At 41.1% G+C, this 17,848-nt stretch overlaps 1 protein-coding gene across 19 annotated transcripts in view; it reads right to left on the bottom strand.

Moving 5' to 3' along the window:
- Nucleotides 1-17,848, bottom strand: part of ASPH (aspartate beta-hydroxylase) — a 204,157-nt gene that overhangs the window by 34,149 nt on the left and 152,160 nt on the right. For all 19 annotated transcript variants that reach the window (XM_021089315.1, XM_021089319.1, XM_021089324.1 and 16 more), the window contains 3 exons: nt 16,160-16,258; nt 13,894-13,983; nt 7,856-7,993 (listed from right to left, as the gene is read on the bottom strand). In XM_021089315.1, the coding sequence (XP_020944974.1) occupies nt 7,856-7,993; nt 13,894-13,983; nt 16,160-16,258 (327 nt within the window). The remainder of the gene's footprint in view (nt 1-7,855; nt 7,994-13,893; nt 13,984-16,159; nt 16,259-17,848) is intronic.

Below are 17,848 nucleotides of genomic sequence, written 5' to 3'. Positions count from 1 at the left end.
TTGTTGGAGTCCCTGTAATGGCTTAGCAGAAACGAATCTGACTGGTATCCATGAGGACGCAGGTTTGATCCCTGGCCTCGCCTAAGGATTAAGTTGAGGATCCCGGTGTTGCCGGGAGTTGTGGTGTAGGTGGCAGATGCGACTCGGATCCAGAGCTGCTGTGGCTGTGGTGTAGCCTGGCAGCTACGGCTCTGATTCGACCCCTAGCCTGGGAACCTCCATATGCTGTGGGTGCGGTCCTAAAAAAAAAATGATAAAATAAAATAAAATAAAAAGACCAAAAAAAAGGTGTATCACATTGTGTTCCCTGCCTGATGGAGAGGTACACGCCAAGTCTGCACTTCTTTGAAAAATTTTTTCTTAAGTATATTTTCAGGGTTGAATTATGATCCCCAAATTTATATGCTGAAGATGTACCCCCCCCAGCACTTGCCTTATGTAAATACAGATAACTTTTCTTCTTCCTTTCAGTCTCTTAATGTTAAGTAGAATGTTAGATATAGGTTTTTCATAGCTGTCCCTTTACAGACTGGGAAAGTTCCCTTCTATTCCTAGTTTTTTACGTATTGATTTTTATCAAGAAAGGGCATTGGATTTTGTCAAATGCCTTTTCCATTCATTTCTAATGAATTTCTGATCATTTCTAATGAAATGATTATGTAATTTTAATTCTCTATTCTATAAATGGTTTGTCATGGTTATTGATTTCATTTCATTCTGGAGAAAAAACCCACTTGGGCATGGCACATAATTCCTTTTATATGTTGCTGGATTTGGTATGCTAATTTTCTGAGGATTTTTGTGTCTGTATTCATAAAGAATACTGGCTTACAGTTTTCTTTTCCTGTGATGTCTTTGTTAGGTTTGAGTATCAGGATTAGACTGGCCTCATACAGCAAGTCAGAAAAATTTTCCTCCTCTTTCACTTTTTGGAAGAGTTTGTGAAGAGGATTTGGTTTTCAATGGACCCAGCTTCAAATCTGCTGATTAGTTCCTCTACTGCACAAATCTGTTATTGAATCTGTGTGGTGTTGTCCTTTATGACTCCAAATTTTCCACTTGATTTTTTCTATTATTTCTATCTCTTTATTAATATTCCCTATTTGGTGACACACCATCATCATCATTTCCATTATTCTTTAAACATGGCTTCCTACAGGTATTTGAACATGTTTTATAATAGCTGATTTAAAGTCTTTGTCTAAATACCATATGATATCACTTATAACTGGAATCTAATATCCAGCACAAATGAACATCTCCTCAGAAAAGAAAATCATGGACTTGGAGGAGAGACTTGTGGTTGCCTGATGGGAGGGGGAGGGAGTGGGAGGGATCGGGAGCTTGGGCTTATCAGACACAACTTAGAATAGATTTACAAGGAGATCCTGCTGAATAGCATTGAGAACTATGTCTAGATACTCATGTTGCAACAGAAGAAAGGGTGGGGGAAAAACTGTAATTGTGATGTATACATGTAAGGATAACCTGACCCCCTTGCTGTACAGTGGGAAAATAAAAAAAAAAAAAATAAATAAAGTCTTTGTCTAGTAAGTTCAGCATCTAGAACCCTCATAAACAGTTTTTACTGACTGCATTTTTTTCTAATAACGTATATATTTTTCTGTTTATTTCTATGTCATGTCATTTTTGTTGAAAATGGACATTTCAGATAACATAATGTGGCAACTCTAGAAAGTAGATGCACACCCTACTCCAGCATTTGTTGATGATTTTTGTTGTTACTGCTTGTTTGGTGACTTTCTTGGAATAATTCTGTGAAGTTTCTATTACTCTGGGGTACTGGATGACCACTAGAGCTTCTTCTTGGTGAGTTTAATGGTCAACTAATGAAAGGTCAGAAATTTGACCTTTAACCAATAACTCTTCCTCCCTTTGCTGAGGTGGGGGAAAGTTTGGGGGTATGCCTGTGATGCTCAGGCAGTTTACAACTCTGCTCGAGCCTTCAGTTCTTGCTTGTGCAATGTCTCAAGGTCAGACAAAGGTGGAAGACTGTGTCCTCTCAGGTACTTCCTGGACACGCTCGCCACGCTGCACGCACGTGCATTGGCTTTCCACATCCCCAGGAATATGTTGGAGCTTTTCAAAGTCCTGCCTGGACAGATCTTCTTTTTTAAGCCTTTTTTTTTTTTTTTTTTTTTTGGCCAGGTTCTTGTTAGCCCTAATTGGTACCGCTGCCTTGGGCAGCTGTGATATTTTAAAAACAACCACAAGATTGTCTTGTCTAACAGCCTGGGATGAAGTTTTGCTTATGACTGAGTTCAAATAACAATAATGTCCTGATGACAGGGTTTTTTGAGCAGCACGAAATAGGTCAAAGAGTGATACTGCCTTGGGGGCGAAACTTTTTCAAGTGCTCCAAACTTCATGGGCTCCCACCAAGGCCTGAAAGGCTGTGGTCTTCATAGGCAGTGTTGTGAGACTGCCAGTTTTCAAGGCTACCCTGGAGCTGGGGAGGAATGGCTGGGAGTAAGTCAAGTTACCATCCCACAAATCCTGCTGTTCTTACTGATGTTTAGCAGGTTTTCTTGACCAAACACTCCACAGACTGCTATAAGTCTTTGGTTAATGTAAAGAGTTCCAAAGTTGATTTAGACAATTTTTCTCCATGTTTTCATTGCTTTTATGGAGGGGTAAATTCACAGAGATATTCTTTCTGCCATTCCAAAGGCCTACCCCAATATTTTATAAGCAGTTAATCAGCTGAAGTTTCAACAGGAACTCTGAACGGTCTAAATAACCTTCCTTTTTATGCAGCAGCAATTTCCAGGCTAGAACACTCTTGTTCCTAAAACAGCAGGGAGAGAGCATTTTTCTCTTCTCCAAGCCATCCTGTTGCAGTGCAGAAGAAGTAAGAGAGAGTTTTCCTCACTCTCAGCAAAGAAGAATGCCACTTGTACCAACTATTACATATAGGAAATGCCAAGTGATAAGATTTTTACATTTCTGAAATTTCCAACACATCTATGAAACCATTAGAGAAAAGAATGTTTATAAAAACTCATAGCTCAGTGGGTTAAAGGATCTGGCGTTGCCGCGAGCTGTGGTGTAGGTTGCTGACACGACTCGGATCCCACGTTGCTGTGGCTCTGCATCTATAGCTCTGATTTGAGCCCTAGCCTGGGAACCTCCATATACCGTAGGTGCAGCCCTAAAAAGCAACAACAACAACAACAACAAACCCTCATACAACAAGCCTGATTTTTGAGTGTCTATCATGTATCAGATACTGTGCTGGTCCTGAGTAAGATGGACATGGTCCCTCTTACAGTCTCATAGGCTCTTATTTTATTTTACTTTGTATTTTCTGATCTTTTTAGCGCCACACCTGTGGCATATGGAAGTTCCCAGCTAGGGGTTGAATAAGAGCTGCATCTGCAACTCACACCACAACTCATGGCCATGCCAGATCCTTAACCCACTGAGCGAGGCCAGGGATCAAACCCACGTCCTCGTGGATACTAGTCAGGCTTGAAACCCGCTGAGCTACAATGGGAACGCCTCATGGGCTCTTAGAATACAGTGTGCTAAGGGCTTAAAAAGGATGTAGAAGGTATTTTGTATGCAGCTTTGATCCCGTGTTGCTGTGGCTGTGGTGTAGGCTGGCAGCTACAGCTCTGATTCAACCCATAGCCTGGGAACTTCTATATGCTGCAGGTGCAGCCCTAAAAAGAAAAAAGAAGAAGAAGAAGAAGAGAAAAAAAAGGGAGACCCCAAAGCAGAGAACAGTGTTTCGATCTGAGTCAGCGAGGGCACTGGCCACTGTAGGTCACTTTCCAACATTCACTGTGATCCTTCCTCTTTCCTAAGAGATCCCTGATTTAGTTCGAGTGTTCCCTCTCCCCCCAGATAATCCATTCGATTTAGCAGAATCTGACCCTTCCCTGGCTCTAGTGGTTGATCTGTTGCTTTAGGGAAAATCTCACAGCCTCTTGCTAGTACTTCATTCAGAGTAGAGATGTGATGGAAACTGGTTCAGTCAGACTGTGTTCCTGCCCGATGGAGAGGGACACTCTTTCTCCTGTTAAAAGCCTACTGCTCCAGCCTATTGCCAGCTACTTGGTTTCTTAGGCTCCCTTGTAACTGTGAGCACCCACATATATGGTTTTGGCCAACAGGAGAGGGTCTGCTAGGTTTCCACAAGTCCACTTAGGGCTGATGTGGGGGTTCAACAATGTTATGAAATTCCCACCTTCCATCTCTCCCACTTGCTGCTGGGCAACCATCATGCAAAAAGCCAGCACGGGGCAAAAGTGACCAAGGAGCAAGAGTAGTGACAAGAAAATCTTCCCCAGATTACACCACCCTGAAGTCTGCCCTGCTGCTAGGCTTCCTTAACATGAGTCAATCAAATTCTTTGTTGTTTAAGACAGGCGCATCTACGTTACTTGAACTTGAAAGCATCCTGAAAGCTACAGCAGGGAAATAAACTCATAAAGAGACCAAAGAAAAAAATAAGATTAGATAGTAGAGGGGGATCAGAGGAACTCAGTGTGATTCCATCTGAGATAGGATGGAATTTTACAAAGGAAAAACCATCACTGACAATGCTCAATGCAGTAGATAATTCAAGGAACAAGTTTTTCCTGTACTATTTCTGCTTTGGCTATAGAACCTCTTTAAATCGATCTGCATTCACTGTCCCCACACCATGGTTTTTTGATCTATAAAATATTCAAAGGCTAACTGATGACATCCTACTTTACAACTGGATTGTGATCATTATAAAGTGTGCTTCTGCAATAAGATATGAAATAAACAGTGTTAAGGAAGATATTTAATGTAAGGATACTGAAAACGCAATGAAAGTTTTCTCCTCAAGTAGACCGAATTGATCAATGAAGTCTTCTAAGTCTTATAGACACATTTTACTCACAATGGTCTTTAACCAAAATATTACAAAACATGTAAAATATATACCTGAAGGTAAAGAGCACAGTATAAAGAATTCTGTATATCCATCATCTAGATTCCAAAATTATCAATATTTTGTCCCGCTTGCTTTTCCCTCCTCGCCTCTCTCAGATGAGAGTGTGCCTGGTGGTAAAAACAGCCCAGGAGCCCAGGGTGACCCTCCCTGTCCGAATGAGCGTGGGTTGAGGGGAACACTTGGTAAGACGAGCGCTGTTGCCTACAACCCAGACCCTCTCAAGAGCCAAACCTCATGTCCTTCCCAAAGGTGGAAAAGTTTGGGTATAAATGAAGAAAAGGAGAAACAGTGGCTGAAGTTAAGAGGATGAATAAGGGGGGTATGTCACGGGGACTCCAATAGTACACGAACACCTCGAAGAGGCTGGGGGCGAGACACTGTCTTCTCAGTGACACCTGATGTCTAAATGGGGGACTCCATCTGCTGCTAGGACCACTCTTACTTTTGGAACTAAGAGAGCTCCTGGAGGCGGGCCACCCCAAGTGGACTCGCCCTGGGGGATACTTTCCTAAGATGTGATGATGGACTGAACTCATTATTAATGACTGAATGAGATCTAGTAGCCGTGGCAGCGTCAGTTAACTCTTAGCATCCTTTTGTCAGAAGGGCTCTGTTGGTCAAAACCTAGGGGTGGTGTGGGATAATACAAGAAAGATATCTGGCCTTTGTCTCCACTTTGGGGCACAAACCTCCTAAAATGCACAAAATTGCCTGAATAACAGGAGTGACTTTGTCATTCAAAGGAGCCCCTTTGGAGCACAAGTGAATTTATGCCAATGTGACCACTTAGCCTGGGGCCCAGGTCGCCTCAAGTTGGGGCTGGTCACCAGAAAGATAAGATGATTAGAAGGTTGGAACTTTCAGCCCCACCCACCACTGGAAGGGAGGGAGGTCAGGTTACAGGGGAGGGTGCTGCAGATTAAGCTCCACAAAAACTCTAGAACCACAAGATTTGATGAGTTTCTGGGTGGATGAGTGTGTCCACACACCAGGAGGGTGGTGTACCCCAGTTCCTCAGGGACAGAGGCCACTGGACTTGGGACCCTTCTGGACCTCACCCTCTGACCTCTTCATTTGGCTGTTCTCTGTATGCTTTACAATCTCCTTTATAATAAACTAGCAAACCTGAGTAAATCTTCTGAGTTCTGCATACTACTCTGAAAAATTAACCCCCAGGGGACGGTCATAGGGAAACCTCTGATTTTACAGACAGTTGGTCAGAAGCTCATGTGACAATCTGAACTTGCTTTTGGCATCTGAAATGGGGGGCAGTCTTCTGGGATTGGGCCCTTAACTTCTGGGATCTGATGCTATCTCCAGGTAGCTAGTATGAGAATGGAGTTCAATTTGTAGGGCACCCAGTCAGTGTCCCCTGAAAACTGGAGAATTCCCCGGTGGTGTTGAAAAACACACTTTGACTATGTGTAATCAGTTGTTTGAAATCAGGATGTCTTTTCTTGTATGAACAATGTACATATGGCCGTTAGATTCTCAGGCCAGACCACTGAAGACCATCTAATGCATGCGATAAATGATGTCTTTTACATTTTGAATAGTAAACAAGATTTCCATTTTATTAAGGTATCTAAGAAGAAGGAGTTTATCAAAAAAGTGTGCCAAAATCAGAAAGTAGACATTCTTACAGTTTGGATTCAATCTACCATTATAAAAGCTTGCAATATATACATATTTAAGCCAGTAAGTTGTTGGAATCACTTCATTTCTTAACCTACATATCTACCACAACATTTTCTAAAAATATGCGTATCTAATTTTTTTTTAATATACTGAGGACCAGTGGTTCTTAGAGTGCGGGCAGGGACATTGGGGGGTTCTCTTGGCCCATGAGGGGGTGTGTAAGATCAAAACCATTTTCTTAATACCACAAGGATGTTATTTGCTTTTTACATGCTCTCTCTTGCAATGGGCACACAAGTGGAGTGTTCCAGAGGCTGGATCATTGCTCTGGTGGGGTGTGTGTAAAGTAGTGGTGAGAATCCTCCTGTCTTTTTTTTTTTTTTTTCCTTTTTAGGGCTGCACTTGTAGCATATGGAAGTTCCTGGGCAAGGGGTCCACTTGGAGCTGCAGCTGCCAGCTTATACCACGGCCACAGCAACACCAGATCTGAGCTGCATCTGTGATCTACGCCACAGCTTGCAGTAGCTCCAGATCCTTAACCCACTGAGTGAGGCCAGGGATCAAAGCTGCATCCTCATGGATACTAGTTGAGTTCTTAACCTGCTGAGGCACAACGGGAACTCAGAACCCTCCTGTCTTCCATTAGGCCAGACATCAAAGAGATTTGTGAAAATATAAATCAATTCCCATCTTCTCATTTCGCCTTTTGTGTTTCGAAAATGTATTTTTCAAGTTATTTCTATTAACATGTCATGGAATCGTTATTTTATTTTCAAAGAAATCATAAAAAGAGTACATTTTCTTTCAGTTTTAATTTCTAAAAATCATATTGACCAGACATAACTCCCACACCCCACACAGCTGGCCCCCTCCAACTCCTTGGAGTGCTCGATAAGCTTAAGAGTGGAAAGGGGTCCGGAAGCCAAAATATTTGAGGGCTCTTCTTCAACAAACTCCTTCCTCCCCCATCTGACCCGAACTCTTGGCTAGCGAGACGAGACGAAAAGATTCTTTCTGCGGTATTTTTTGCAAAAGCCCTGGAAAGGAAATCTATCTCCTCCCTGACATTTCAAAACTAGAAAAATGGCTCATGGTTGTCTGCTTTTAAAAATACAGCCTTTTACTTTTGAGATGAAATTGGCTGTTTTTGTTATTTTTCTCAATTTATTTAGGATTTAATTTCCTATACTTTTCACTGTTAAAAGTATTTCGAGGAGGAAACTGACAAGGGCTGGGGAGGGGGGTGCGGGGGGGGGCAAAGCTCACCTTCACAAGTTCCGTGTAGCCCGTCTCCTTGGGGGTCCACCAGGGCTGGGCTCTCAGTCCTCGCACGTTGTACAGGGAGCGCTGCCACACGGATGCAAAGTGGCCCCGCTGGTGCCCAAGCTCGTACCACTTATACGCCTGGAGGAAAGCAGGAAGACTGAACTCCAAACGAAGTGTTTTTACTCATGTTACAATTAAAGGCATGATCACGTGAGGAAAAAAAAGAATCTATACATGTATGTGTAACTGGGTCACCATGCTGTACAGTAGAAAATTGACAGAAGACTGGAAACCAGCTATGATGAAAAAAAAAAAAGAAATCATTACATATAAAAAAATAAAGTTTTTTTCCCTTGATTTAGAGAAAACAATTAAAGTCACTAAAAATAGGACTTTGCGACATTTCAAGAAAGTGCTTGCTTGTCAGGTGTCTAAATCTGTTACACTGGCAAAAATACTGTCACTTGATTGGGTTTCTGATTAGGAACCATCATTTTAAATAAATGTCGGTCTTTTATCTTCACTCCCAGGCTGCAAGCTCTCTGAATATAGGGCGCAGGCTGCATTCATTCTGGTCTCTTCCCGAGGGTCCAGTCGATCATTTAGCTTTCATTTCTAAATTCTATTTCTATGTCTCCTTTAAAAGGAAAAGACTGTGATTGTCATAATTTCTTCATGGATATCTGCACTGAGTGAACTGCAATGCCAGAATGGAGAGCAGGTTCTTTTCGCATAAACCGTCCCCATGAAGACGGCTACCTCAGGGTAACAGCGTGTACATCCTCCGTTAAGGAAGCCGACAGAAAGAAAATACTACTCCGAGCTGGCAGTAAATAGAGTGATAGTCTGCATTCCATTTTTCAGAAGGGCATTTTTGTTCCTCGTATTTTTTTCCCTACCAGAAGGGATAACATTTGTGGCTGGAGGCTAGCTGTAACACGATACGACTTGCCTCCAAGAAGACTAGCCTTTTCAGGGACAGCTGCCTGCAGTCTGTTCCATATGTCCCCTTCAAATGACACCCCAGCCATATGCTCTCCTGGTGGCCCTCCCCACACGTCTTCTGCATGGGGCTTGCCCCATTGTCTTTAGAATGGAAGGCGATTCGAGGAGTGTGATGAATAGCATCCTGTCTGTTATTTTAATTCCCATCTAATGGATACTTTAAAAAAAAATTGAATTGTTTCACTTATTCTGTATTCAAGGCAATGACAGCCATATTTGGCAATTATCTGTACATTTTCTCACATTTAATAAAAACTAAACCTGTATATCCAAGAAGCTCATTAAAACCCAAGCAACAAAAGATCCAAAGAATACCACACCAAGGCACATCATAAACAAGCGGAAATTCAGCAAGGCAAGCTGAAAATTAGTGATAGAAATAAAATCTCAAAAGCAGTTAAGGGGAAACGAAGACACATTACACAGAGGGGATAAATATACAAGACGGCAGAATTCTCACCAGAAACAACGCATATAAAGAGGAAGTGTTGAAACACACCTAGCCACAAACAGACCTGCTAACCTAGAATTCCATAACTAGAAAAAAAAAATCATTCAAAATGTAAGTTGACTTAGGACATTTCAGTAACTTTAAGATTGAGAGAATGTACTGCCAGATAATGTGCACAACAAAGGGTTTTAAAGAATGTTCCAATGATTATTTTCGAAGAGTGATTTCAAATATGCATTTGGAGCAATGAAAACAGACATTAAACATCAAGCAGATTAAGAAGATAGTCAAGAAGAGTATCTTCATAATATCTCACTACCTTTGGATGCAAGAAATAATCACTTTAAACAGTCTTTTAAGATTCGCAGGTCCAAATTTCCTTGGTTAGGAAAAGCGAGTGTGCTAGCAGAACCACTCCCATTTTCAGTAACACTTTCTAGCTGACTACTTGCTTCTGCATGTGTCATTTCATTTGATCTTCCCAATAACCTCAGATAAGTCCATTTTACAAGTGGTGAAACTGAGATTTAAAAAACACTAAATATATTGAACCATCGCCCAGGATACCTGGCAAATTATTCCATTCTCCTTCCATCTTTGTACCATTTAAAAAAAAAAATCAAAAATACATTATCACAAGTAAACTTATTTAATTCTCTTTCTCAGTAATTTCTCAAATTAAGAACACATATGCTAATCACTCTAGCGCATTTCCCTTGAAATACATGTCAGTGGTAACCATAAAGCAGTTTCTTTAAAAACCAGAAAAATGGCTCGTGGTTGTCTGATTTTAAAAATATAGCACTTTACTTTTGAAATGAAATTGACTATTTTAGTTATTTTTGTCCAATTTAAACTTAGGATTTAATTTCCTATGCTTTTCAGTGTTAAAGTGAAAAACAGTATTAATTACCATGGATAATTTTTGGAAACTCATAGTCCATTAATTTTGGAACTATCAGCAATTCATTTGGATGGGCAATGGGGCATCTGTGTACAGCACAGGGAACTGTGTGTGACTGGGTCACTTTGCTGTACAGCAGATACTAGAGAAACATTGTAAATCAACTATATTTGAATTTTAAAAAAGGACTTGGCATATTGTTAGAACAGTGAGAAAGAAATTATTATAGGAAAGCCTCATATTATCTTATTATATTAATATATACATATTACAGCAAACTTTATAATTCTAGTTCAGAAGGTAGATTTCAATCCTGGCTTTAACACTCACCATGCAGGACACCTGGGCGAGGGACTTTGTTTACGGTGACGGGTTTAAACTGTCTACAAGAGCTTTTCTGACACTCAAAGTCAGTACTAGTGCATCATACAGGACCCCTGATTTTTATAGCCCTGCCATTTAACTTTTAGAGAAATGGAACTATGAAATGATATATTAGGAATTAGAAAAATCATCCACAAAAATATCTTCATTGATATAGGGGACCCAATGAATTCAGTGAGGTTCCTTTTTATTATTTATTTATTTATGTATTTATTTTTTAGGGTCACACCCATGGCATATGGAGATTCCCAGGCTAGGGGTCAAATCAGAGCCGTGGCTGCCGGCCTACACCAGAGCCACAGGACTGTGGGATCTGGGTTGCATCTGTGACCTATACCACCTATACCACAGCTCACAGCAATGCAGGATCCTTAACCCACTGAGCGAGGCCAGGAATGGAACCTACGTCCTCATGGATGCTAGTCAGATTCATTTCTGCTGAGCCACAATGGGAACACCTATTTTTTTTTTTTTTTAACATTTGTTTCTGCTGAGCCACAATGGGAACACCTATTTTTTTTTTTTTTTTTTACAATAAAAGTTGCTAGAAAACCAGTGATCAAGTTGTTAGACTCCTCTGAAAATGTCCTCTTTGCTATTTCCTTTTTCTCTCTCTCCTCAGGAATACCGAAATAGACAGAAGGCACACCTGGGCACCTTGTTATATGTGGTCTATGTCAGGGTCGACTATACTTCAAACCAGTGCCAGCTGTCATTCACACACATGCGCGCGCACACACACACACACACACTCACTGCATAAAAATAGTGTGTCGAGAGTCTAACTCAGGAAGCCCAGGCCATGTGTGAGGCCTGCTGTTCTGCCCAGAGCACAGGGCTTGGACATGGAACACACACACCTGTGATGAGAACAGGTGGCTGCCACTGGCCTGGGAGGATCCTGAAAGCCATTGCTTGGAAATACTACTTTATTTTTATTTTCTACCATGGGTGTCTTGAGCCCAAGGTGCCTGGAAGAAAGTGAGACTAAAGCAGGAAACGACAACCGGGTTCTTACAGCCACCGTGGAGGTGGACGGTAACAAAGAGACCCTGACCAGCTTGGGGTGAGGAGGGGGTTGGGCACAGCGGGGGAAGAGATGAGGCTGATATTCAAGTCTGAGGCCAGGAGTGGGCCATACCATCACACAAGAGCCGGAACTAGGAAGGGGCATGGCTTGGAGGAAAACAAGCAAGGGGTTATTGTGTCATCATGTGGGGACCTTAGGCAACCAGAAAACATGGGATTCTGAGCTTTGAGCAAGAGCCCAGGGCTAGGAAGTAGATTTGGGAGATACAGAAATACTGGGAACCGCCCAGGCTTGAGCTGGCCCCAAAGTACCCTGACTGATCTTCCTCCCATTTCCTGACCATGGGAAATGGTCCCGTTAGGGGCTGTGGGTCTTCACCGCCCGGGCTGCCTGAAGCAGAGCTTCGTGCTTCAGGGCATGAAGGATGGTGGCTTCTTGTCTGCAAACTCAGCACAGAGTCAATTCAGACTCAGACTAATGTGGGGCTTCTATAGGCTTGCTCCTCCTGTAAGGATGAATCTTTGTGAACTTTTTCTATTCAAAAACTGTGCTGTTCTTTGCATATGAATGGTAATTAGCTGATAGAACTGTCCCATAGGTTCAAATCCCAAGCCCTTAACACGTCTTTGGTAGTGAATTCTTTGCCCTTGAAGTCTGGGCTGTTTTCATCTAAGACGTGAAAATAAATCATAGACTTCTTTTATCTGTCTTTGCCCTGGACCCTGAGATGTTCAAAGGTAAATTAATTAGTGACAATTACATTTCTAGCAATCAGAAATGAGCATGTATCCAGTGTTAGATACTGTGGCAAAATCTTTCTTATCTCTTTCATTCAAAGGAGGTACTAGGCATTTACATCTAAAAGAATGAACACAAAAGTCACTACGAATCAGCATTTCTTCTCCCTTCTTTCTCTTCACCTCTCCTTTCTCATTCAGTTCCAGTTGATTGACTGGCAGGTCAGAAGGGGAAAGGTACAGATAGATAGCAATGTATAAAGAAAACAGTGTCAATTATCCAAATTTCTGTTACCCAAATTGGTTCATGTCTTTAGCTGACAATTCCCCATCACAAAACCCCTTGCTCCAATAAACCCTCTCAACTGTCCAAATGATCCCAGGTTCTTATTAATTTTAGCAACCAAAATTTATTATCTATATAGAATGCATGGTCACGAAGATTCAAGATCTCACTTCAGTCTTTGATCCCTTACTCTAAGGAGAGCCCAGCCCAGAGCCTTGCGATGGTGTAGGACAGATCCGGCAATGCTGTGTGAACCACACGGATGATGAAAGCTGAGGAATTTACATTGTATGACGTCAGGATTAATGATCCAGTGTTATGTCTAAAAAAGCTGACACTGCACTCAGAAAAAAGGAAGAATCACAAAGAAAACATCTGATTCGTTTCAGCCATTCCATTTTCTGTGTCAGTACAGGTCAATACCATAGCTACAGGTGTTCATCTTAAACTTGGTATTAAACGTTTCAGAAAGCAAATGACCCAATTAATCACTGGGTTCAGTATGCTTAGGAGTCATTTGAATAAACCCTTCATTCTAAAAAGAACCACTTTGGAGTTCCCATCATGGCTCAGTGGTTAACAAATCCGACCAGGAACCATGAGGTTGCGGGTTCGATCTCTCCCCTTGCTCAGTGGGTTAACGATCTGGCGTTGCCGTGAGCTGTGGTGTAGGTCACAGACACAGCTCAGATCCTGCATTGCTGTGGCTCTGGCACAGGCCAGGCCGGTGGCTACATCTCCAATTCAACCCCTAGCCTGAAGGTGCTGCAGGTGCAGCCCCAGAAAAGGCAAAAAAACTAACTAACTAACTAAATAAATAAATAGAACTACTTTTAAAATTCCAAAATAAAGTAAAAATCTTGGTAAACTGTAAAAAGTTTTAGAATATTTAAACAATTTCAAGACATCTCTTTGTTTCACAATTTTAAAAATATTTTTTCAAGGCAATATCTTCTCTATGGACACACACACAGGTATACACACAGGCACACAGACATACACAAACACACAGTGATGTAGAGGCTGCTTTTATGATAATTCAGATACTTTCTTGAAAGGAATTATAAAAGTCAAAGCCCAAAAGTCCTTTACAGGATTTAGTAGGAATTATTGGGTTGTTTAAAACACCACCTTCAAAAATTTATGCTGAAAATATTTTTTTCAATTGTAACTTTCTCAGACAAATAACACCCCCCCCCCATTTTCTGTTAAAAAGAACAAAAAGTCCACGAACGCTTTACCTCTTTGTTTCCAACTCTTTGCATGGCATCCCCCAGGTGGAAATAAAATCGCCCATCATCAGTGCCAGGATGCCCAGACTCTATCCCCTCCTGTAGAAAGGACAGTGTTAGTATTTATGAAAGAATTAAATACCAGATTTAATCCACTGATTTACTTAATCTTCAAATACCATATGAAAATGAACCAGAAAACTCATCTCAATATTAAAGTTTGGCACTTAGGTTACTGGTCAACATTGACAATGCAAAACCAAAAGGAGGTGGTAAAATTAAATTTAACAATACATTCATCATCAATTAACACTGGAATAATAGCCCATAAAATTAGTAAGATGCTTTGTGAATTGCCTCTGTGGGAGCAATCGGATTTCAATATCCCAAAGAATTTCTTTGGCTGGGTTTCTATCACATTAATTTTGCTCTCCAAATCTGACCATATGTCATCTAGAGGCTTTTTCATCCCTGAACCAAAATGTTTAGTTGCTCATAGACATTTGAAATGATAGAGACCCAACTGCAAGTAATATTTTTATTTCCACTCAAAAAACAAATGTGTTCTCACTTTTCGATGAAATCTTTTACAGAACACACAATAGGATTAAAGCCAGTTGGAATCTATGAAAATATAATTTTATTAAACAACTCCTAAAATGCTTAGCTGATTTCTATCCCCATTGCCCACAAAAGAACTGAAATTTAAATTTGCATAAAAACAAAAGAGAAAATATCAAAACGAGAGAATGAATTTAGAAAATTCAAAGATAAAGCCTATTTAAATGTCTAAAAATCTTCATCTTTGAGGCCTCTTCACAAGAAGTCCATTATCTTTCACTCAGAAGAAATTTTATTTTCATGCTGTTGGAAAATATCAGCAAGGACCAGAAGCATCACTCAGGAGAGGAGAGTGGTGATCCAGACTCTTGACTGACAGATGGGCAAATAAGCATCCACGCTCATTAACTAATCAACCCTACCCTTGCTTCCCCACCTCTGAGCCAGGAAGGTACTATTAGGTAGGCCCTTATTAGGTCAAAGGAAATCTAAGGGGAACTCTTTAAATCAGAGAAACCCACGTGCCCACAGAACCATGGTAGGAAATGGGAAGGTTGCAGAGGCCCAGTGACAGCCAAGCACCCTGGGGGGGTAGGTGCATGGCCACCTCCAGGGGATACCACCACTTAGTCCTGTGCTGGGATGTGGGAGGGCCAGATGTGACCTTTCCAGAGACCAGAAACCTGCATAATTACATAAACTGTTCAGATTCTCAACTAGCACAAGCAATTAAAATTGTTTTTAAAGGAATTATGTTGGCCAAATAGACCAGGCAAGCTATTTGCAATCAGTGGGCTGCTATTTGGGATCTCTGATCAAGTCATGTGAAAGAGATCACAAAGCTGTTACTTAAAGGTCACTGGTATTCAATCAGCTACCTGGTTGATATGGCAGCTATCAGGGAGTGTTACTATTTCAATTAACATTACTTAAAATTAAAATAGGAGTTCCTGCTATGGCACAGTGGGTTAAGGACCTGGCATTTCTATGCTGTGACACAGTTGTGGCTGCAGCTTGGATTTGATCCCTGGCCTGGGAACTTCCATGCATGTGGCCGAAAAAGAAAAAAATTAAATTAAAAATTCAGTTCCTCAGTCACACTGGCCATATTCTAGATGCTCAATAGTCATGTGTATCCTGTGGCTACCACATTAAAGAATACCAGTGAAGAACATTTCCATTGGGGCAGAAAGTTCTGTGGGGCAGCCCTGAGCTAGACCAAATGTGATTCTGGTGAATGGACAAGGATTCAATTAGAGAGGTGAGAAAAAAATGACCGCATACTTTACTCTGAGTCTTTCAAGCTATCAGGCTTTTGGGGATTTGACCTATTCAGTCTGCATGTGTTACCTCACTTTGTATAGGTTGCCATGAGCCCTGTGTAACACAGTATCAATGTATAATGAAAGTATAAAAGGAAGAGTAATGCACTGTTCACATTGTAAAATACTTTATCAACACATAACTGCAGTTTTAGGAACTTCATACAATCTTTTCCAAAGAATCTTTGTTTACATAGTTGGTTCTTCTCCATCTGACACTCTTGATTATGCTGAAGGTCTACTCTGCCTAAGAATGTTGCAGTCAGGGGGCGTACATTTTGGTGATGAAAAGATTCAGCAGTACAAGCCAATCAATCTATGATACATAGTCAAGGGTGTGCAAAGGACTGAAAGGGGTGGGAAGAGGACAAGAGAGGAGGGGAGGGAGGTACCTTTAGGTAGGGGATGCTCTCCGCGATCTTGTTCTGTGCCTTCAGGATAAAGCCATAATGCACTTTAGCAAAGCCATCATTAGGCGTCACATTCAGAACCTAAGCTCAAAGAAAACAAAGGGCTATTGTGATGGACTATGAATTATACCAATGACTGTCAAAACAGATTTTAATTAACTTTGCCATACATGGACTGGATTATGATGTTATAGCTATAATGTTTTCTCCCACTGCGATCCATCAGGCTTAAATGGCCCCATTTCCCTCAATTCAAAATGTTTCCAATTCTACACATTAGTTCTCCAAGAATGAAAAAAATGAATGAAAAGGCAATGACCATTAAAGCACTGTTTTAACAATGCAAATCAGCAAAATCTCTGTCAATTTTATGACCTCAATATTTTTTTAGTGATCAGGGAAAAACTGCTTTAAATTAGTTCTCCTCGAAGTCAACTCTCAATGGTTATTATACACTTCTTTATATATATCCTTAATTATTGCCTTACTTAGGAGAAAATTTAGATTTGCATTCAAGATAATGTCATGGTCCACTCATTCAACATAAATTTCTTGAACACCCAGCCCATTTTAAGTACTGAGGATAAAGTGGTGAGCAAATCCAATATTCTGTGATAAAACCCAGGTAAATATTTAATATAAATCAAATCATTGTTTATGACTGTATGCATTTATTATGATTAAAGATAAATTACACAAAATGCCTCCAAATTAAATATTAGCAGTGAGTTATCAAAACAACAACATTAAACTTGTGAAACTGCTTAGACAAGCTCATTCACAGAATGAAAATGAAAGCTGAAGAAGGTTGGAGTTGAAAACATGCAGAAAAAAAGGTGAATATCTTGTAGCTTCTCTTCGTCCTTGAGCCTGAGTTGCAAAGGGAAGTCATGGGATCTTTACACAGAAGGAGTGAGGGTGCCAGGCGGGGACCCCATGCCCCTGGCGAATCCGCAGTACACAGTGCCCATATTTTAGCATTTTCCATCTTGCATCTGTACGTGCACCTCATGCACTGGCAAATCCAGCCAACAATACCTTCACAATATGTTCAGAATCATACCCCTTGTTCACTTCCTCTACTGCTGCTACCTTGGTCCAAGTCTATCATTTCTCTACATTCTTATAGGAGCCTCCCACAGCTGACTCTCTACAGCTCCAGCCTGACTCTCCTGTAACCCCTTCTCCACACAGCTTGTATAAGCACAAGCCTGGGCAGGATGGATCTCTCCTATGTTAGGCAAGAGATGATACACGCCTGGGTAAAAAAGGAAGGGGACTTGAAAGATATGGAGGAGATAAAGTTAACAGAGATTAGGGATTTGGGACCAGGTGATAACTCCATAAGGGCATATACTCTGTGTTTGTTTCTTTAACCCGCTTCCCAAGAGAGTGTGTGTGGGTTTCAGTCACTATGTGCTGAGTGAAAGGATACATGTCAGGAGTGAGGGAGGGAGGGGTCAGGAAGATGCTGGACTTTCCACCGGGTGTGACTCAGGGAAGTGATGTGTTACCAACGTGGAGGGAGGTGGAGGAGAGCCTCCAAAAGCCACGGCTGTGAGGCAACCACCTCCAACCACTTTAAATCGGTCTTGGTTGAAACTAGAAGGAGCTAAAAAACCCAGAAAGGGAGTGATCGATGGTTTTTATAGATTTATTCAAAGATAAAAA

Source organism: Sus scrofa, chromosome 4 (genome assembly GCF_000003025.6).
Source record: "Sus scrofa isolate TJ Tabasco breed Duroc chromosome 4, Sscrofa11.1, whole genome shotgun sequence".
Lineage (NCBI taxonomy): Eukaryota > Metazoa > Chordata > Mammalia > Artiodactyla > Suidae > Sus > Sus scrofa.
The sequence above is the reverse complement of the archived record's forward strand: the minus strand, read 5'-3'. Positions and strand labels throughout refer to the sequence as shown.